This window comes from Oryctolagus cuniculus, chromosome 4 (genome assembly GCF_051225735.1).
Source record: "Oryctolagus cuniculus isolate XC-2025 breed Fujian yellow rabbit chromosome 4, ASM5122573v1, whole genome shotgun sequence".
Taxonomy (NCBI): domain Eukaryota; kingdom Metazoa; phylum Chordata; class Mammalia; order Lagomorpha; family Leporidae; genus Oryctolagus; species Oryctolagus cuniculus.
Window position 1 is genome coordinate 7,236,633 of NC_142870.1, and position 22,474 is coordinate 7,259,106.

Genomic DNA, 22,474 nt, shown 5'->3' on the forward strand with positions numbered 1-22,474 from the left:
CTAACTGATCACCCTGGGAGAAAGGGGGTGGCCTCAGCTGACACCAACCACTTCTGAGACGAGCAGATCGGAAAACTCTGTCAAAAGAGAGTGAGCTGCCTGGGGTCGTAGGGATTGCCGGTGGCCAGGGCTTCCTGTCTGCCACGTGCTGCCTCCCAGCTCTGAGGGTTGGGGCAGAGGGAGGCTCCAGGTGAGGGTTTTGGGAGGTGGGACTCTTGAACTTCCCAAAGGCCCCGGAATCCTTTGGTCCCATCACAAATTTTGCCATGTGACACATGGTTGCATTTGCACATGAACATAGCATGAGAAATAAGACTTGATCAGAAAGAGGAGGGAGACTACAGGGATTGGGGGTGGCGCCCAGTGGAGTTCTTACTGATGAGCTTAAGGAGAGCAGAATGAGGTAGGACTTGGGGTGTTGAGGGGAATAGTGCTTACCGAGCAGGAAGGTGCAAAACAGCCACGGACTGCGAGGACCTGTATGCCACTAGAGTGTGGACAGACAAGACAGAGCTGAAGGTGAGCGCTCCATCCTACGTGCTAGGGAGCGGACGATTTCAATGAGCGGTGCCTCTGTTATGCTCCGGGGCAATTCAGGATAACCCTGCAGGGCCGCAGGTGAGGCCGTGAGGCAGGGGGAGGCAAGTGGAGGCCGTATGAACAGTCCCATAAACAGACCACGCTGGGCAGGGCCAGAGTCACCACGTGTGAAATATCAGGGTCGTAGAGGGGACTTCTTGGAGAAGGGACAGAGCGTGTCTATGGACGTCAACAGTGCACTGGGACCACTGCAGGAATCTTGACTCAGGCGTGCTGGGCGCCGAGATCTCGGGGAGAGGAGGTTGTGCGTGGAGGAAGCCAGTGGCTCCACGCAAATCCCTTCCTTGGAATGCCACTCTCTTCTCCAGCTTCTGTCTCATCAGCTCTGTCGCTCGGGGGTTGCACTTGACAGTCTCTGAAAGAAGTACTTGCAGCTTTAATTCAAAAATCTCTTCTCAGCCATGTAAATCCACACCCAGAGAACGTACGATGGAGGAGACTCTTGGCTGTAGGATAAAGAGGAGAACCCGCTCGGGACCAGGAGTGGAATGCAAATGTTTTGCGGGGTGTGTGCGCCTTGCAATTGCAAGCGTCAGCCTTCTGATAATGAGGAGGGACAGAAGGAGTTGAAGCCATCCCGTAGAATGACTAAACCACTTACACAAAACCTATGTGCTGGTTCCCACCATAAGCTAAGCTATGGATGAGTCAGTCTGAGAGAGCTACACTTGGGGTTTCACGGCACCCCTCCCACCTCGGTGTCAGAAGACTTTCCTTCGACTCCAGGAAGGACAAGAAGGCTGGGGCCGGCAGGACCGGCCTTCTCCAGGACAAATAGGACTCTAATGTCCACCAGGGCTGCAAGGACCACCCACCGGTTAGACGGGCTCCAAACCGTGGCAGGATCCTGGGGTGGCAGAGGTAAGGCGGTGACACCCACAGGGTGGACAGAGTTGGTACAGGGTTTTAAAGGTGCAGGGCTGCGGTCTGGGTGCTTGTTTTTGGAGGGGGTCTCACTGCTCTGGCCTTCAGAGGAAAGGCCGACCTAACGAGGCCATTGATTCAGAGTGAGGACTGATGGATTCGGAGCCACGAGGTAAAGGAAGACTAGGTCATAGGCCACAGTACAAGGCGAGAGTGTGCGGAGCTGGGCTGCAAGGTGATGGGGAGCGGAGGGCAGAGCAAACCAGGAGGGACGAGGCTCCTGCAAGTCAAGGCTGAATTCCACGGTTTTCCTGCCGTGGAGCTGCTGAGTTGTCGGTGACACCGCTTCTGTGACAGCTCCTCTTTGCCTGCCTTATTTGTCTCTGCTGCGTGATTCTCTTAGCTTCTCTACTGGCCTGTGCCATGCTGTTTTTCAGCATCTCAGTATAAACCGTGCAGCAGACTAAATGTCATAGCACACGGGTCGCTAGGTCACAGTCCCTTAGCACCTCTGTTCTCAAGGGTCAGGTGGTGTCCTGATTGCATTGCTGTGAAGACAGGACTTGTGGAAATCAAGAATACTCGTGAGGTACAGAGTTGTTTGTTGCCATCAGTAAAAGCCCGCCCTCCACAGGCCGGCGCCGTGGCTCACTAGGCTAATCCTCCGCCTGTGGCACCAGCACACCGGGTTCTAGTCCTGGTCGGGGCGCCGGATTCTGTCCCGGTTGCTCCTCTTCCAGTCCACCTCTCTGCTGTGGCCCAGGAAGGCAGTGGAGGATGGCCCAGGTCCTTGGGCCCTGCACCTGCATGGGAGACCAGGAGGAAGCACCTGGCTCCTGGCTTCAGATCGGCGCAGCGCCAGCCATGGGGGCCATTTGGGGGGTGAACCAACGGAAGGAAGACCTTTCTCTCTGTCTCTCTCTCTGTCTCCCACTGTCTAACTCTGCCTGTCAAAAAATTAAAAAAGCCCACCCTCCTAGTTTGAGAGTAGCGTCACGAGCAGGTGGACATGGTTTGCTCCACTGTCCTACAGTGCCCACCTGGTGACAGCTCAGACGCAAGCAGCTGGGCTAGGGCCATGGGGAGGCACAGATGCCACCTGGGCTTCTGGGAGCTCAGAATGCTGGTGGTAGGAAAGCTGGAACACTACAACACATAGGAGTAAACAAGGCGGCACTCCTATGAGGAGTCACTGCGGTTGTTCAGAGGAAAAATGACAGTATAAAATAACAAGGTACTATTTCTTTGGTTTTTTTTATTTGACAGGTAGAGTTAGACAGTGAGAGAGAGAGACAGAGAGAAAGGTCTTCCTTCCATTGGTTCACTCCCCAAATGACTGCTACGGCCGGCGCTGCGCCGATCCGAAGCCAGGAGCCAGGTGCTTTCTTCTGGTCTCCCATGAGGATGCAGGAGCCCAAGCACTTGGGCCATCCTCCACTGCCCTCCCAGGCCACAGCAGAGAGCTGGACTGGAAGAGGAGCAGCTGGGACTAGAACCCGGCATCCATATGGGATGCCAGCGCCACAGGCAGAGGATTAACCAAGTGAGCCACAGTGCCGGCCCCAAGGTACTGCTTCTTAAAAGATTTATTTATTTGTTTGAAAGGCAGAGTGACAGAGAGAGAGGGAGAGACAGAGAAAGAGAGGGATCTTCCATCTACTGGTTCACTCCCCAAATGGCTCCAATGACCAGGGCCGGGCCAGGCTGAAGCCAGGAGCCTGGGACTCCATTTGGGTTGCCCATGTGAGTGGAAAAGGCCCAAATACTTGCGCCATCCTCTGCTGCTTTTCCAGGCGCATTAGCAGGGAGCTGGATCAGAAACAGAGGCGCTGGGACTTGAACTGACGCTCGTATGGGATGCCGGCATTGCAGGTGGTGGCTCAGCCCGCTGCACCACAGCGCCAGCCCTTTTGATCTATCAGTTGGTCAAATATTAGGGGTGAGAAGTGTAGGGTGGGAGTGTAGTATTAATGTCATGCATAATGCAAAGAAAGAAACACTTTTAAACTATGCCAAATGCAGCCTTTAGGGGGCACTATTGGGTGATCCATGTCAACATTTTTGATACTTGTATGGTTTGACCAAGTCACGTCTAACCTTAGGCTTTGTCCTCAGTAACGGGACAAGTGCACAAAGATGTGCGTTCAAGGATGCTGATCATGGTATTTAATAAAACAGTGAAAGCTGCAAATAAATCCACTGGGATCTGGTTGTGACTCATGACGAACACCATGTGGTCACTGAAAGTGAGGGCATGATTTCATTCTTTACTGACACAATAAAGGTGTATGATACGGCGTTAAGCGAAAAAGTGCCTTACAACATTGTGTGGATAGTATAGACATTTATGTTCATAAAAACGGGCTCATATTTCCATGGCTGTAAATATTCACAGATATAGAAATGGGTTTAGAAAGTAAGTTTTCACCACTCAAGGGGCTTCCATAGCCTAGACAGCTCATAGCAAGAGTCTCGGGTGATTGCTGACATCATAAATAAGAGTGCCAATTGTTAAATCAACAACGGGAGTCACTGGGTTCATGCTCCCCACGCAGGATCTCTGTCCTTAATATGTTTAACTATGAAACTCAAAAACAACACTACTAGTCGAACAATACCCTATACCTGGTTCGGTTGTGTGAGTGCAACCTGTTGAAATCCCTGCTTAGTATACACTAAGTTGATCTTCAGTATATGAAGGTAATTGAAAATGAAACGTGATGAAGGGCGGGATGGGAGAGGGAGTGGGTGAGGGGAGGGCCACGGGAGGGAGGGAAGTCGGGGGGGGGAAGCCACAACAATACAAAAGATGCATTTTATATTCTACTTAAAACTATTGGTTGAACTCTGTAATTAATACACAGTTACTCTTAGGTGTTTAATTAATGCTATAACTAGTACTCAAATAGTATTTTATACTTTGTGTTTCAGTGTGGGTGCAAAATGTGGAAATCTTTACTTAACATACGCTAAATTGATCTTCTGTATATAAAGATAATTGAAAATTAATCATGATGTGAAGGGGAAGAGGAGAGGGAGTGGAGAGGGGAGCGTTGTGGGTGGGAGGGAAGATACAGGGGGGTGGTCCATAAGCTGTACTTTGGAAATTTATGCTCATTAAATAAAAAAAAAAGAAAGAAAGTAAGTTTTCACCAAAGTGTACCAGTGATTTCTTCTAGGGGTTAGCATTATGAACAGACCATGCTTTTATGTTTCTAATTTGTTAAAATATTTACTGAAGTTTTTAAATAATGTGCACATGTTGGTTTCATGGTCAGAAAAAACAAGGCTGAAAAAAAGTGAAACAATAGTGACCAACATTTCAGAAACCTGACATCATAGAAATTCAAAGAAGCTAAAGAAACCCAAAGTGAAGAGGATCTTCTCAGTAGAGATATTATCCTTAATAGCCCTAACTCAATTTCTCTGTGTATCATTCCAGCTCTCAGACTCCGTGGGCTATAACCTATTTCCCACTTAAAGCGTGTTTTCAGTCCAGAATAGATAAAGTTATAAACCCACCAAAAGTGAAAACCTTCATAAGACTTCAAGAACCCAAGAAAGTAAGATAAAGAGAGATGTATAAAACCCATTCAGTTTTCTGGGAAAAGGAAATCAAATGAGTGCAAAAATACCAGCTCCAAAAATACCAAAAAGCTTCAACTAGGGCAAATAGCAAGAGAGCTGGCATATGGATGTCAAAAATCCAGTGTCAAAGAGGTTTTGAAAATTGGTCATGTGTCACCAATTATATATATCTGCGATCACTGGGACAGGCACACATTTCCAAGAGCAATGGAAGGGTTTTCATGCTCTAAAAATCTCTTTGCAGTCATCAGTTGATAATATAACTGTAACACGAGATTTTCCTTATTCATTTAATCACTGACGTTCAAGTTCTGACCTAAAAAAAAAAAAAAAAAAAAAAAAAAAAAAAAAAACACACGAGGGAGGGAAGGATGGCTGTAGCCTATTCATTCTAAGACAAGTTCTGTAAGTAATTGTCTTGTCTTTTCCTCTACCCCCAGGAAAAGCACAAAGAGAAACATACAGCAATGGCCAAGTTGACAGAATCCATGAGTGAGTAACCTGCAATTTATTACTTATTTTTGTTTTGATGGAAAAACACCAAATTGTGCAAAATCACATCTCCTTATAATTATCTGAGTTGCCCCTTTTTGCTTGTGCGTTGGCCAAGGTCTGTTTAACGAAGGATACTGCATGGTGTTGAGGTTATTTTATGCATTATTCAGAATTTGTCTTATGTGGCGTCAAATCCTATGCTAAAACTGTTTTCTCAAAGTTTGGAGCTGATGAATCCAAATGGATCTTATTTGTAGCAACACAGCGAGGGCTGGGGCCCACATCGTTTCTATCTGAACTTTAGGGGGTTTAGGATAAGTCGGGCTTTCTGTGTGGATGTCCCATGAGCCAGATGATCTAAAAGGAGAAAAGAATGATGATCTATTGTTAAACCTTCCAGGTGTAGTCGGGAAATTTCAAACAGAACTATTAAAAAATGAGTGCTTGAGATATAAGGAGCTTGTGATCAGATTTACGTTCTGAATCAGTGTTATAATGCTCTAAGCCCTTAAGCTAAATAAACAGGACGCACAATGCATTTTTAATAGGAAAGGGGATTTAATTATACTAAATCCTCCTACAAATGAGAAATGCAATTTCCTCTGTTGACGGTTGAATATGAAAGACTGCACAGACAAGGACTAAACAGACAATGCAGATCGCTCCCTTGGACTGTCCACACTGCTCCTGGTGCTGGATTTCACGGGTACAGTTATGGGAGGTTTGCAAATGCTGACTTCTTCGTTATCATCAGGGCTGTGAACACCTTATTGAACTTGGTCTGTGGAATTAACCATTCATCATGCCGACATGTAACTGTATGCGTTCCCCCTCCTCCTGTCAAATCGGGAGACTACTGAATTCAAGCATCTCTCCGTAAAGTCAATGGACCTTTTTCCTCAGTACTTTTCCCTCCCCAAGTTCTATGCGTTGCATTCCTTTAATTCCTAAACTCAAACCTCTGTAATTTCACGCAAGTCCTGACTGCATGCTGACCTCACCCAGCACAGTGGCTCACAGGGAGTAGATAAGGGAATAGATAAAAACAACCCCCTTCGGTACTCACACTGCTCTCTCCTGTCGTGTTCTGTACCATCTCCTACCCTGCTCTCTGCTCCGTCTTGCTTTTCCACGTCTAGTTTTGGTGGCTGAAATACGTTCAGAGGATTTACCGCTTGCTTGGAGAAACCCAAAACTGCTTCTCAGAGAATGAACGTATCTCAAAGCCAAGGGAGGTGCTCTCCCCAGACATGGGGGAAATAGTGAGGTGACCAGTGCACTGACAAAGGAGGCTGTGTCGCGAACACACGGAGCAGAACTATGGACAGCGCCGGCTGATCTCTGCTCCGCAGAAACGCCCCGTCTCGTTCTAGCCTCTGTGTCTACAGTCATGAGTCCAAATGGCCCACGGGTTCCCTGGGTGACAGATCAGTGGCTTGGAGTCTAGCATCCTTCCCAGTGAACTGAGTCTTTAGTGGAGCAGCAAACGAAACCAGGTAGTGTTGCACACAACCTGTGAGTCTAACAGTTCTTTAAAAAAATGATTTATTTATTTATTTGAAAGGCAGAGTTGCAGAGAGAGAGGTCTTCCATCCACTGGTTCATTCCCCAGCTGGGCACAACGGCCGGAGCTGTGCCAGTCCGAAGCCAGGAGCCTGGAGCTTCTTCTGGGTCTTGCACGCAGGTGCTGAGTAGCTCTCCTCCTTTCACCCTAAGAGTCCAGCTGCTGCTGCTGGCTAAGCAAACCGCTGAATGGGGACCAGGTACCCCCTTCACCTTCTAGGACAAGGACGAGGCGTAGTTGTGTTCATTGTGAGACGGTAATCGACCACCTCAGAAAAATCAATGCAGTCACTTTCTTAAAAGCAAGCAAGACCTTGAGAGATGTTTATCTGCTTGATTAAAAGCAACTTTATTTAATACATTAAAGACACTTTTAAAATATGAGAATACTGCAAAACATTCATGGAAGATGGAATTAAAAGATTACTTCAATGCAAATAAATTGTGAGATCCACACATATAAGGAGTCGTCTTGAAGCTCAAGAAAACGTGCATTATGAACAAACTGTGTGGATTTCCAGAGTTTTCATACCAAAATAAACTTGCATGTCAATTCCATTTTTCCATGAACTTGTTGAAATTGCCTTGGAGTTTCTTTGTCCCATTGTTGGAAGGAGGGGGAGTAGGATAAGGAAAGGAAAACTGTAGAGAAAAGAAGAAAAACATGTGGAAGAAGAGATAGAGAAAGAGCAAAAGCACGAATAAGAAAAATGGGAAAAATAGACCTGGAAAAGGACTCAGAGAATCACAAGGGGCAGGGGAAGATGGGTAAGGACAGGCAGTGTTGCCAACAGAGGAAGATTCCACCAAGTCTAAAGATGAACAAGCAGCATGTTAGACGGGAGCCCCCCAGGACTTGCAGCCTTTCAGGGGCCATCCATCTCTTTATACTGCCCTTTGAAATGTTAATCTCTGTTTGCATCTTCGGCGTGGATATTTTCATACTTAGGCCACTGGAAGCCCTGGTCCTGGTGGGGCGGCCAGAAAACCTACCGTGGAGGGCCAGCGCCGCGGCTCACTAGGCTAATCCTCTGCCTGCGGCGCCAGCACACCGGGTTCTAGTCCCGGTCGGGGTACCGGATTCTGTCCCGGTTGCCCCTCTTCCAGGCCAGCCCTCTGCTGTGGCCCGGGAGTGCAGTGGAGGTTGGCTCAAGTGCTTGGGCCCTGCACCCACATGGGAGACCAGGGGAAGCACCTGGCTCCTGGCTTCAGATCAGCGCAGTGCGCCGGCCGCGGCAGCCATTGGAGGGTGAACCAACGGCAAAAGGAAGACCTTTCTCTCTGTCTCTTTCTCTCTCTTTCACTGTCCACTCTGCCTGTCAAAAATAAAATAAAATAAATAAATACATACATACATACATACCGTGGAGGGAGTCACTCTGTGTGTGCCTGTCAGCAGCCAGTACTCCCCCGCCTGACGACTGACTGAAAGCCCGGCCCCAGCGGAGGCTCCCTGCCCTGTCCATAAATAGGCATTTGTGTCATCAGGGGTGACGCTGGAGCAGGCTCTGTCCCAGGCTCTGGGATCTAATCAGATGGTGACAAGTTGGAACCATCCACTGGTGTGCAAACAGCCCGGGGGTTCTGGAACCATGGTCCCCACAGAGTACCTTTGCAGACTGTACTTTCATAAATGTCGTAGGTAATTTGCTTCAAGGTCATTGCTTGCTGCCATATCACTCCCACCCCCACCTCTTGGAAACAAAACCTACAGAGCTCAGCAGGTCTCAGCACACAGTTCCATTGATACTGGGCATTGCAAGTCGGGTATCCGGCCCTGGGTATGGTGATCAGGTTTCCAGGGTGGAGCAGGTTGGGGGATCTGGCACCAGCCTTTTCTCCATGATAACAGGTCCCTTTCTCAACCCTACCCCGCATCTCATGTTCTGCTAATGTCCCGAACCTCATACTCTGCCCCAGCCACGAGAAAGCTGAGCGAGCCTCATGGCATCGGTAGGGGGGAACCGCCAGGGCTGCGCGCAGTCCCCTCTGCACTGTGGCCAGCAGACTTAGCTCCTCTTCCCGTTGTGCCGGTCTCCATGGAGCACACGCGCCCCAGGCTTCCCTGAAGCCAGCCGCAGCGTCTTGGCAGTGAATGCGTCTTCTGTGGTCACCTGACCAGGCGTGCACCCAGGATGCGCCCCCCCTGCATGGTGCACGCTGACATCACAGCACACCCCACCTGCATGGCAGTGAGAAGGCTTCCCCAGCTGCGTTTTTAAACAGTGTCAGAGCTGCAGCTTTAGTCTGCGTAGCTGAGGGTCTGAGCCCCGTGCAGCCAGGGAAAGCCAAGTAGCTGCCTTCAAGGAGCCAGGGACCTGCTCTGTGTGGCCTCTCTGCTTTAAAACACAGGGAATTCCTCCTACGATTAAAGAAACAGCTCAAACTTAGCACAGATATGAAATTGTTGTGTCAAAATGAGGAGAGAGAACCAATTATAATCACTGCACATTAAATTAGCTCTATTAAAGCAAAGTGGTTTTTAATCATTTATTCACTCTTGTATGGAGTGCCTATTATAACTCCAGCACAGTGTGAGGGTGGAAAGAGCAGGAGACAGAGGCCCTGCCTGCACCGCTGTGCAGTGTCTGGGCGGCCGGGGACAGGGGAGAGACTGTTGAGCCCCGGGGAACGGGCTCCTGCAGCAGCCGCTGAGCAGTCACCGCAGCGTTCAGTGTGTGTCCCTGGGTGCAGACGGCCCCCCGAGGCCAGCGGGGTTCTGCCAGGCAGCTGATGTGAATGTGCGTGCCGGGGCACAGGGTTGGGGGCACAGCTTGGGGAGGACAGGGGTGAAGAAAAGCAAAGCAAGGATGGTGGATGAGGGGGAGCCAGAGGGTCCAATCCTACAAGGACTGTGAGCAGCTGGGGGCGAGGGGGCAGCGCGTGTGGTTTTTAAGCAGACAGGTGTTTTCCAGAAATCTGCCTACTGCATCGGGGTGCACTGCAGGCTGGGGAAAGGTGGCGGGAAGAAGCCAGGAGCTGGAACAGCAGACGAGCCGAGAGACTCTGGGGCCGCTCGAGGGAGGACCTGAAACACACTCGAGAGGAAGTGACCGTGGGATATGGTAGAGGAAGAGGAAGGACCTGAAGATGGAAGCTGCCCATGCTCTGAGCTTCGGACAGGGGCCTGGCCAATGCCTCCAGCCCCTGGTGCAGCAAATGCAGGTGGAGGAGGAGAGAGTTAAGGAGCTCCGTGATGGGCTCAGGCTTTAATGTACTGGCTTTAGGATCTGTACGTGGGCGGTACTGACTTCGCTGATTTGCGGCCGGTTTTGGTGCACAGTCAGCATGACTCAGCGAAAGGATGCTCCGCGCTCCGGGGTCCACATGGGGCAGGGATGGGCTCATCAGCACCGTGAAGCCAGCCATGCTGCAGTCACAGAAGTGGCTGTGGGGCTCAGCACTGCTCTCACATACACAGGTATATGCACACCACTTCTCACTGCCCTGGGCCGCTTGTGCACACTGGTCAGCCCTGCCTTGGGCACCCTGGAATCACCCGGCGTGGTGGGTGGAGGCTGTGGCGTATTGACACAGTGTCTTGCAGTTGCACACAGAGTGACACAGTTCGCTTCTCTGATTGCATCAGCCAAAGAAATCAAGTCTGTCTTGCAGTGTGGAGAGGCATGGCTCCACCCTCTGTGGGGAAGGAGGATGGCGGTCACTCAAGGACAGAGAACTGGACTGCACGCTGCCCGAGAGGCAGCCCCAGGCCAGGGAGACAAGCCAGTCACCAGCAGTGCTAGGGCCACTTGTCGCCCTGGGGCAGGGCCTTGGAGGGAGGGGCCGGCACTGGAACCACAGCCCCCTGCCCCAGCTGGTGGACGCTGGAGCCACACAGAAATGTGGTCGCTGCAGGAGACTCCTCCAGAGGCCAAGAACGGGGAGGGAAATGCCTTGCTCCTAGGCTAATCCTCCGCCTTGCGGCGCCAGCACACCAGGTTCTAGTCCCGGTCAGGGCGCCGGATTCTGTCCTGGTTGCCCCTCTTCCAGGCCAGCTCTCTGCTGTGGCCAGGGAGTGCAGTGGAGGATGGCCCAGGTGCTTGGGCCCTGCACCCCATGGGAGACCAGGAGAAGCACCTGGCTCCTGGCTTCGGATCAGCGTGGTGCACCGGCTGCAGCGCACCGGCCACGGTGGCCACTGAAGGGTGAACCAATGGCAAAAGGAAGACCTTTCTCTCTGTCTCTCTCTCTCACTGTCCACTCTGTCAAAAAAAAAAAAAGATTTATTTATTTGAAAGGGAGAGAGAGAGAGAGATCTGAATATCTTTCAGCCACTGACTCACCCAATGACTGCAATAGCCAGGGCTGGGCCAGGCTCATCCCAGAGCTTCATCCAGGCCTCCCATGTGGGTGCAGGGGCCCAAACACTTGAGTCATCCTCCCCAGCTTTCCCAGGTGCATTAGCAGGGATCTGCATTGGAAGTGGAGCGTCCAGAACTCAAACCAGCACCCATAAGGAATGCCAGCATGGCAGGCAGTGGCTTAACCCTGTGTGCCACAGCGCCAGTCTCAGTTGTCAGATTTCTAGATCTGAGTCCTGTGGTCTTAGGGCTCCTGACAATGGGAGAACTGAAGAACAATTCCCTTTTATACTCAAGCCACAGGGGTCTGTCCTGCTTGCTGGGGTCCTGTAAGCTAATTCCCTGACCCAACCAGGAGAAAATGCCCCCATCCTCTCAGATACACTGGGTGGCCAGGGCTTGGAGGACACTGGGCTGCTTCTCAGAGGGTGGAGTGATTCTTTGTATGGCGTCCTGAGGGCACGACATGAAGATTAATCCCCTAGGGACCCGGGTGCCAGCAGGTCCACCAGCACACCCTGACCGCTGTCTCTCAGTTTCACGTGCACCCACGTTGTAGTGATGTCACCTCAAAGCCAACTTGAATGGGGGTGCAGCTGCCCGCCCCTGGCTCCTCAGGTCTCAATCACACTCTGAGCACCGTCGCTTCCTTCCTGGTCGTTATCTACGTGAGCTGCACAGTGAGAGCATTGCAAAGCCACCACTGGGGCAGTGTGACCCTTTAGAAGGCAGGCCCGGGTCCTCGCTGCCAGGGCCCCATCTCCCTCAGCTCTCCATGGCAGCATGAGGTCTCCCTTCCCCTGCTGCGTGGCCCTTCTGCCTCCTGTCTTTCCTCTTTCCAGAGTCTGTCTTGTTCGCCTCCCTCCTCTGGGGTAGGCATGTGTCATGACTGCATCGCCCCAAGGTTCTCTGGATAGTCCCCCTCCTTTGTGGCAGGAGTGCAGCCCTGGGACTATGAGCTGCTGACTCAGGTGAGCTACAGGCCTGGGTGCCTGTGCAGGTGAACTGACACAGGTGCCAGCATGGGCACAGGTTTTGATTTGAAAGCACAGGTACCTTACCTTATCTGTGCTTCTGGAATGGGTTGAACGCCCAAGGCAGGTTCTCCCATTCTCCCAGGACTAAAATAAATATAAATAAAGCTAAATAAATAAATATAAATAAAGCTAAATAGTAATCTGCCACAATTCCCACCTGCTCACTGGCCTAGCTTCCCTGCTGTGCCTTCTTTTCTGGGTCGTTGCAGGAACTGGGGAGGGAAGTTCGGAAATGCTAAATGGGGCAGAGGAAGCACCAGTTATTCTTGGTCACCTGAATGCAGTCCCCAAGCATTGTGTCAGCTCAGGCCCCGAACTGGGGAGAAAAGCATCCCTTGGTAAAAAGCAAGTGAGCCAGTGTCTTCCCTGCGTAGGCCCCTCTGCAAAGCGGCTCATGTTTCTTTTTCTTTCCTAAGGATCTATTTATTTATTTATTTGAAAGGCAGAGTTACAGAGAGGGAGAGGCAAAGAGAGAGAGAGAGAAAGCTCTTCTATCCACTGGTTCACTCCCCAAATGGCCACAATGGCTGGAGCTGGGCCAATCCAAAGGCAGGAGCCTGGAGCTTCTTCTGAGTCTCCCAGGTGGGTGTAGGGGCCCAAGACCGTGAGCCGTCTTGCACTGCTTTTCCCAGGTGCATTAGCAGGGAGCTGGATTGGAAGTGGAGCAGCCAGGAGTCAAGGCAGTGCCTATAGGAGATGCCGGTGCTGCAGGCAGCTACTTCACCCGCTGCACCACAGCGCTGGCCCCAAGCTGCACATTTCTCACTAGACCCACACGTGTTCCTACAGGAAACCAGCTTTCAAATTGATAGATAGTGGCTTCCTGGTTGAAACTGATTCAGTTGGAATCAGCGTCCCTGGCCTGGAGGCCGATGTGGCCTAAGTGGACAAAAACCTCCACACAGGTGAATGCCCGGGCTGCGTCTCCATGCCGGCGGGCATCCTGCCCGTCCTGGTCACCTTGTCTTCTCGCCTCTAGATATGTCAGATTGGACACATTCTTGCTTCTCTGGTTTCCATGCTCTGCGGTCTCCTGCTGAGGGCCTTCCCCCTAATGGCCAGCTCCAAATGAGGATGCAGCAGCCTCCCTTGTCATGTCCACAACTCTCACGTGGTTCCAGGGCTCTGCTGATAGAAGCATCCAGGGATGCACAGAGCAGCAAAACCAGTGAGTCCCTTTCAGCCTCATCACACCTGATGTTCATTCAAGTCACTCTTGATCTTCCTTCAAACGCCTTTCCCTTCCTTCGGCCATCCCTAGGGGGTCATGTTGCACCTCCCTTGGGATACATTGGCCCGTGAGAAGCTAGCCTTTCTGACCCCCCACCCCCACCCTCTGGCACTAGGAAGATCTCCATCCATTGACCTCTGGGGGTTGGGCAACACTGAGAAGGCCTCTGGATCCTAGGATGCCTGACAGCGCCCTTGACCTTAGCCCACTCGGTGCCCCAGGTGGGGCAGTCAGGTGTTTCAGGCTTTGCTACGTTTGCCCTGGGGAGCAAGGTTGTGCTCAGGGGGAGAGGCTGAGAATCACTGGTACAGGTGAAAGTCGGAAGAAGGAAGGAGGAGCAGGCACAGTCATTTACAGCCAGGGCGGAGCTGGGTGTCGCTCCCAGACGCTCCCCCAGGCCTGCGGTTTCCACGGTCAACCCCAGCGCGGCTGCCCACGCCTCACTGGGGAATGGTCACCCCAAGCCACTCCTGGGGGCTCTCAGGAGCGGCTGTTTGCTGAGCTGCCTGCCTGCAGAGACAACCAAGCTGTCAGTGCGTCTGTTTCATTGACAGTGCCATTGGGGTTCTCAAAGAGTACATGGTTTTTCCAAGGTGACAGCATTCAAGAGGAGAGTGGGAAATCCCTCAGCCTTGGGGACCGGTGGAGCCAGGAGAGCAGCACGTGGGCGGGTGGAGGAGGCGGCTCCAGAAGCCGGCACCAGTGCCATGCTTTCCAAGTCAGCACTTTTAGGACCTCCATGACTTCACCGATAGCCCTTGAAATCACTGTCACTCATTCTGCCGTCGGTTTCTGAGCCATCAGTCCTTTAGAGTCCAGCCCTGGGGCAGCCTCATCCCCTCCAGCCTCCTTCACCTCTTCCACCTGCCCCATCTCCAGGGCACCGAGGTCACAGGCAAGGCTCTCCATGGCACACTTGGCTGCAGTGCCCTCCTCTGTCATCCGGGGTCACAAGGACTTTGATCGTCTGATTTTCCAGTGCCTTTAGGGAAGTGGTTGCGGGCAAGGCCACTGCTCGTGAGATGAACCATACTGTCACCCAGCTTGGCAAACCCAGGCAGCAGTCCCAGCCAGGCAGCCGCCAGCTCCCACCCCCTCGGCTTCTCTGGCTCTATCCCCTCTCCCCTGCACCCACAGCCCCCTGCACAAGCTGTGCTTCCAGCCCCTCAGCCCTCTTTCCCAGCCAATGGATGGGTGGGTGGGGGCACCCAGGGGACACCAGGAGCCCCAGCTTCTGCCCCTGATCCGAGTGAAGACCCAGCTCCCGCAGGGAACGGGAGACACGCCCACTCCCACTTGCCTTTGCTCCAGCCCAGAGGAGAAAAGTAAACAAACACATTTTTAAACTCTGTTGCCGCACACTTCCTCCAAGCCTTCCCTGCCTCCCACCGCCTTTTCTCCCTCCTCCCACAAGCTGCCACCTGGCTCAGAGCGCCTGCTCCACCTCCCACCACCTGCCACTGAGCCCAGGATCCTCCCTGCCCTCCTCCCTCCGCTCCATCCCTCCCCCTCCTCACCACAGGTTCCCCCCCCACCCAGGCAAGACAGAACAAGGAAGCAGAGGTCTTCTGCTGGGGTGGCCCAGCCGGGCCAGGCCTGGGACTGGCATTCGCGGGGCCAGGCTTTTCTCTGCGCCCTCCGAGAGCAGAGCGAGAGGAATTGTAAACTCAGGCGAGATTCCCCGAGCCACATCCATGGGAAAGGAAGGTGGTGCAAACAGATGGCCAGCGCCCAGCAGAAGAGCACGCAGCCGGGGTGGGAAGCAAGGAGTGCACTCAGGTGTGGGTGTGCGGGGAGCAGCCAAGCTCACTGAATTCCGAAGGCTCAAACTCCCCAGACAGCAGCAACAGGGGCAGGGCCGGAGCCTTTCAGGGCGCAGCCCAGGGGCGTTGTCCCACGCTGGGGAAACACCTGGGTGCCGACACCTGGTTAGAGGAATTGGCATTTTACAGGGTGCAGCCCTATTGGCCTCATGTTCTACCCCACCCCACGGGAAAAAAAATCCCATCTCTTTGGGGAATTTTCATCAGTAGTCTGTCACCCTCTTGTTCCCTTGTCCAGGGCTGCTTCTGCCGCCACCCACCCACCCACCTCCCAGCCCTGCCCTTCCCTGCAATGATGTCTGTGAGCTAGAACAGCCCAGGAGCCACCTGTTGTCTGGGGAGGGAAAGCAGGCAGGGGGTGAACCCTGGCTCTGCAGGTGCTGAGGCAGGTGGAACTCAGGCGAGACCGTCACCTGCTTGAATGGCTGTGCTCAGAGGAAAACGCCACGGGGACACCCTGCAGTGACAACTTGGCTGTTGCGTTTCTGCGCGGCTGTGATCTTTCTCACAAGATGTTACATTTCAAGCTCAGAGCAGAGGGCTCTTGGTGTTTACATATGATACAGAATTGCTTCGCTGCCCAGAATTGGATACAATATGCAAACATCCCTGACAGCCATGGAGGGCAGGGTCCTCATCCCTCGAGGCACATTAGCGTGGTCTTAAGATGCAGACAGGGCTGGGTCTCACTGCTACCCAGCTATCTCCCACCTGCGAGGCTGCAGGTAAATCACTTAACCCGTCTTCTCGGAGTTTGAAGCTGAGTGTAACAACTCCCCGGCAGGGTTTTGATAATACACACAAGGTTAATGGCTATGTGCAGGTGAGCTAATATGTGTATTTATGTATATAACAATGTAGAAGTAATGGCATTTGGGCATGTATATGTGTGTGTATAAACTAGTAGGTACATTGAAAGCTAACGCACAACACTGAATGTGTATTTATATATTGAATGCTAACGTATAATGCACAGAAGCTATTTAACATAGCAACTTCCCACAACAAGTACTCAAAACAGAAGTAAAGACAAAACAAAAGGAACCATTTTCTCCGTACCACGTGTTACTTACTACTCTCAAGTCCACTACCAGAATAGTCATATTGTCAACTTTTGTCACTGCTGACTATACTCACTGCCTTAGAGACCCAAGGGTTGTAGCATGGCTGTACCATTTTAACAGTTGGCATTAGGTACTAAACAATCATGGTTTGACTCATTTCTATGACTTTGGGGATTTTGCTTTGTGGCGCTTGTTACCTAAAATTCATTCTGACAATGCTGCCCCTTCCACTGGAATGTTCATCACTGCCCCAAGTCTACCTGTGGGTGTCATTGTTAGCAACCAGCGATCTTTTCAATATGTACACACTTCCTGCCCAGTGCCAGACACTCCTCTGGGACAGGTGGGAGGATTGAGGGTGTTGACTTCCTGAACTCAGGTGGCCAGCTCCAGAACTAAGAGAGATAAGGCACACTGGTGATTTCTTGAAGCCAAGAAATCAATTTGAAGCCAAACCCAAAGCCAGCAGTATTTCTCCACTGGTTGCTGGGGATGTTTGTCCTAGTTGGTACGTACTTGGTTGGCATGCTTGTTCCCATCCTCAGCTACGTCGAAGGACCCAGTGAACGGTGGGCTGTGACTCTTAAGTAATCCCCTTACAAAATCATCGTCTCCTTTGTGTTGCTGAGCCCCTGTACCCAGAGACAATCCCCAGGGCCCCTTTGCTGCCACACAACCCTCTGTAAGACAATGGGGGGGGGGGGGAGGGAGAGAGGGAGAGAGAGATCTAGATCCAGAACAGCAGCAACACCCAGGATCCCCTCTCCCTGTGCATGTGCCTCTTTGTCTTTCCTTAGCTTTGTAGAAGAACAGCTTGGAAGCATCTCAGATTGTCCCTTAGGGTCCTCTCTCCATTCTCTCCAGTCGGATTTGTAAATGTTTCTTCTCACCTTCAAGGAAGAAGTCATTTCTCTGAGTAAACTAAGAGCTGTATTCCTGAGTCATTTTTCGCACCTGCACCCTGTTAGAAAACCATCTAAAGGCTTTACATGTAAACCACAATTAACCCCGTAATCCTTAAGTGTCCATCAGTGGGTGCCTTAGGCAGTAAGTTGTGAAACAGGGGCAGACTCCCAAGGCTGCCAGACAATGCTGAACGTTGCTTTGGACAAGACAAGAGCTGTCATAAGGGAGTTTATAAAATTCCAAGGGGGTGGGGTGCACCTGCAGATCCCATCTGCCCCCGCTCTTTTTAAACCAAGATTCAATATCAGATGAAGTTCAGTTCACAACAGCCCCTTTCCTGAAGGAACCCTGACCTGATGCAGCAGTCTTTGCTTCCTGCCTTCCTGCATTAAAAAAAAAAAAAAAAAAAAAAAAAAAAAAAAAAAAAAAAAAAAAAAAACAAGAGCAGAGTCCAGATTGCCCAGAAGCTGCTCAGTGTGAAATGAAGAAGGAACTACTTGTGCATATTTCTGTCCGATTGTTATCGGTCCTCAGGCAGGGGCTCCACGTCGAAGCCAATGGTTGGAAATGGGGCGATCCTTTCTTGAGAGATCCAGAAAGGCTTTGGGAACGCTGAGCAGTGGAGAACACACAGGACTTTAAGACGGAGAGCAAAGCCTGACCACACTGCAGGTCATGGGAGCCTTGGCAAGGGACAGAGTGGGGGTTCTTAGGAGAAGTAAACGGAAGCAAGAGAGCACAGGTGCACTTGACCAACACTGGACTCTTCCGCCGATTTCATTTTTGATTGGTGCATAATCTTTGTACGTATTTATGAGGTGCATGACTGTGGCTTTTAAGTAAGGAAATCCAATGCCCCTTGACTTACCATTGTCTCAATAAAATGATTGTCAATGGAAAATTATCCCCTGCCCTCCCTCCCAGCTCAGCACACAGCACACCACCAAGCATGGGTCTTCTCCTCTGTGCCCGTGGGGCTGGCTGGCAGCTGCCCTCAGATCACAGAATGCCAGCCTGGAAGAGCTACAAACTCAAAAAGCAAAGTGTGGCCTCCACGGATGGCCTCACTGTGCACCATCATAACATCCAAAGGCTGTGATGGGGTTAAGGTGCACACGTCCCAGATACAATGCCTGGGTTCATATCTCCCCCTGTTTTATGCATGAGTTTCTTTTTTCCCTTCTCTGCTTTATTAAAGTATTTATGTGAATGCTGTGCTATTTGAATGTGTGTACACATATCCATCATTTCATAAACTTCATCATCTCGAGGTGAAAACCTTGAAGATCTAAACTCTCAGCGATGTGCAGCAGTACACGGCACTATGGTTAACTATAGTCACGCCGTGCGGTAACTCCCCAATCTTAACTACCCACCCAGCCCAACTGGGACTTTGTAGTCTTTGACCAGTGTCTCCCAGTCCCCTCTCCCAGTGGCTGACAACAGCTTTTTCTGTCTGCTTCCTTGTTGCGTTCCAGTCGCATACGTAAGATCATGCAGCACTGTGCTTTCTACGCCTGGTTTATTTCCCAGGCAGAGTGTGCCCCGGCTTCAGCTGTGCTGTCACCAATGACAGGCTCTTTCTTTATCTGAGGCCAAACAGTAGCCCATTCCTGTCAGGGACATTCAGTTTGATTCCCATCTTGCTATTATGAATAACACTGCCGTGAATGGGGAGGTGCAGCTCCCTTCAGCTCTCTGGTGTCCTAACCTTTAGATATGTACCACCTGGAAGGCGTGGCAGGTCGTACAGCAGGTCTAGTTTCAATTTTCTGAAGAACTCCCTACTGTTCTCCAAAGTGGCTATGCTAATTTACACTCCCACCAAAACTGTGCAAAGATTCCCTTTCCTCCACATCCCCACCCGAGTACTTCCTATCTTTGTCCTTTTTGTAATAGCCTTTCTAACAGGTGTGAAGTGATAGGGCATTAGGCATTTAATTCGCATTTCCCTGATGATTGGTGATGTTCAGATTTGCTTAGCACTTGTTGATCATTTGTATGTCTTTTGAGACATGCCTGTTTGGGTCCTTTGCTCAACTTTTAATTGGATTGCTTTCTTGTAATTGAGTTTTTCGGCTCCTTGTATATTTTGGGTTCACCTTTTATTGCAAATTTGGTCTCCAGTGTTCTCTCCCATGATGTAGGCTGTCACTTCATTCTGTTGATTGTTTCTTTTGCCGTGAGAAGCTTCTTGGTTGAGGTCATTTCCGTTGCTGTTTTTGCTTCTGTTGCTGTTGAGAGCTGATCCAATAAATCATTGCCAGGCCAGTGTCATGGTTTTCATCTATTTTGAGTAGAATTTTTCTATGTTGTGCACTAAAGGACAATAACATTTTTCTGTATATGGACTTCCAGTATTCCTATTTATTGAAGAGATTGCCTTAACTGAGATAACTTTATCAAAATTAGTAACTTTATTGAAGATGAGTTAACTGTAAATGTGTGAATTTATTTATGGGCTCTTTATTCTGCTTTATTGATCTATATGGTTTTCTGCCAGTACCATTGTTTTCTTTTTTTATTACTGTGGATTTTCAGATTATTATCATTTTTTAAAGATTTATTTATTTGAAAGAGTTACAGAGAGAGAAAGGTCTTCCTTCCTCTGTTTCACTCCCCAAATGGCCACAATGGCCAGAGCTGAACCAATCCAAAGCCAGGAGCCAGGAGATTTATCTGGGTCTCCAACATGGATGCAGGGGCCCAAGCACTTGGGCCATTCTCCACTGCTTTCCTAAGCACATCAGGAGAGAGCTGGATCAGAAGTGGAGCAGCCAGGACTCGAACCAATGCCCACATGGGATGCCAGCACTGCAGGCCAGGGCTTTAACCCACTGCACCACAGTGCCAGTCCCATTACAGATTATTTTTAAATCACATAATATTATGCCTCCAGCTTTGCTGTTTTCTCAAGATTGCGTTGGGTGGTATACAAATTTTAGAATTATATTTCTATTTCTATGGGGAAAAAAAGTCTTTGGAAATCCAAAAGGAATTCCCTGAATCTGCAGACTGCTTTCAGTGGTTAGACACTTTTAATAATGATTCTTTTTTAGTTTGTGGACATGGCATGCCTCTCCATTCATTGTGTCTTCATCGATTTCTTTCATCAGTCTTGTACAATTTTCAGTGTACAGTTCTTTCACCTCTTGTTAAATGTATTCATAGTTATTATGCTATCGTAAATGGGATTGTTTTCTTGACTGCTTCAGTTAGTTCATTGTTAGTGTACAAAATGCTACTAACTTTTGCATGTTTTTTTTTTTACCCCTGAACTTTACTGAATTCAGTTGTTCTGACAATTTTTGGTGGAGTATTGAATTTTCTGTATATAAAATCATGACATCTCTAAATGGAAAATAGTTTACTCCTTCTTCTCAAATTTGGATGCCTTTTATTTGTTTTTCTTGCCTAACAGCTCTGGCTATGACTTTCAGTGCCATGTGCAGAGAAATGTTGAGACTGTGTATCCTTTTCTTATTCCTGGTCTTAGAGGAAAAGCTTCCGGCTCTTTCCATTGTATATGTTGGTCGTGGGCTTGTCCTACATGGCCTGTGTTGTGCTGAAGTATGTTCCTTCTATAACTTGTGGAGCGTCTCTTTCACGAAAGGATGTTAAGCTTTGTCAAATACTTTCTCTGCATCTGTTGGGATGACCGTATGATTCTCACATTATATAGTTTATCACATTTACTGATGGGCATGTGTTGAACTATCAGCACTATCCCGGAGAGGGAGCCCACTTGAACGTGGTGTGTGAGCCTTTTAACCTGCTGTTGGATTCACTTTGTTAACATAATATGTGTTCACCAGGAATGTCGTAGTGTCCTTGTCTGGATTTGGTAGCAGGGTTACACTGGCCTCATGAAACAAGTTTGGAAATATTCCTTCCTAGCATTTGGGTGTAGCTCATTTCCCACAGGTTCATTGTTGGAGACCTGGGCCTCCTCTCCCTCTCCCTCTCCCTCTCCCTCTCCCTCTCCCTCTCCCTCTCCCTCTCCCTCTCCCTCTCCCTCTCCCTCTCCCTCTCCAACTCTGACTTTCAAATAAATAAGTAAATCTTTAAAAACATAAAAAATATTTCAGAACATGAGTTTCAGAGGTGACACTCAAACCATGACAGCTTTCCCCTTAGAAATGTTTTTGCTGCATCCCATAAGTTTTGAAATGCTGTGTTTTTATTTTCATGGAAAACATCTTGTCTGAAGACATTTCTAAATTTCATTTTGCTTTCTGCTTTCATACGTCGGTTGTTCAGGAGCGTGCTGCCTGATTTCCATATATGTCTGAATTTTCTGATTTCCCCTATTACTTTTAGGTTCATACCATTATGGTTGGGAAAGATGCCTGATATTATAAAGAGATGTTCTGTGGCCTTACATGACATCATCTGTCCTGGAGAATGTTGCGTATGTCCTTGAAAGAAATGCGGATTCTGCTGTTGTTGAATGCAATGTTCTGTGTATGTCTGTTAGGTCCATTTGGGCTTCAGTGTTGTTTCCTCATTGATTTTCTGTCTGGATGATGTGCCCATTGCTGAAAGCAGGGTACTGAAGCCCTGTACTGTTGCTTTATTGCTGTCTGTTTCTCACTGAAGTGCTGTTCATATTGGATACAAATATATATTCATAACTGGTATAACCTATTGATGAGTTGACCTGCTATCACTGTGTGATGACCTTCTTTGTCTCCTGTGACAGGTGACAACTTCAAGTCTGTTTTGTCCCTCCCACTCCCTTGTGGTTGCCATCAGTGTCCAGTGCCTTCTCTGTCCCTTCACTTTCATGCCATTGTGTCCTTAAAGTGAGAACAGGTCTCTGATATGCAGCCTGTTGTTGAAGCCACTCTTCCTTTTCATCCACTCAATAACTCTATGTCTTTTTTTAAGATCTATTTATTATTTGAAAGGCAGAGTCACAGAGAGGCAGAGGCAGAGAGAGAGAAAGAGAAGTGGGGGGAGAAAGAGAGAGAGAGTCTTTCATCTGCTGGTTCACTCC

The 22,474-nt window shown here is 49.8% G+C and overlaps 1 protein-coding gene across 2 annotated transcripts in view; it reads left to right on the forward strand.

The window, feature by feature from the left end:
• Positions 1 to 22,474, forward strand: part of KCNJ6 (potassium inwardly rectifying channel subfamily J member 6) — a 269,639-nt gene that overhangs the window by 81,382 nt on the left and 165,783 nt on the right. For both annotated transcript variants that reach the window (XM_008274882.5, XM_070073153.2), the window contains exon 2: positions 5,493 to 5,544. In XM_008274882.5, coding sequence (XP_008273104.1) covers positions 5,520 to 5,544 — 25 coding nt within the window. In that variant the 5' untranslated portion in view covers positions 5,493 to 5,519. The remainder of the gene's footprint in view (positions 1 to 5,492; positions 5,545 to 22,474) is intronic.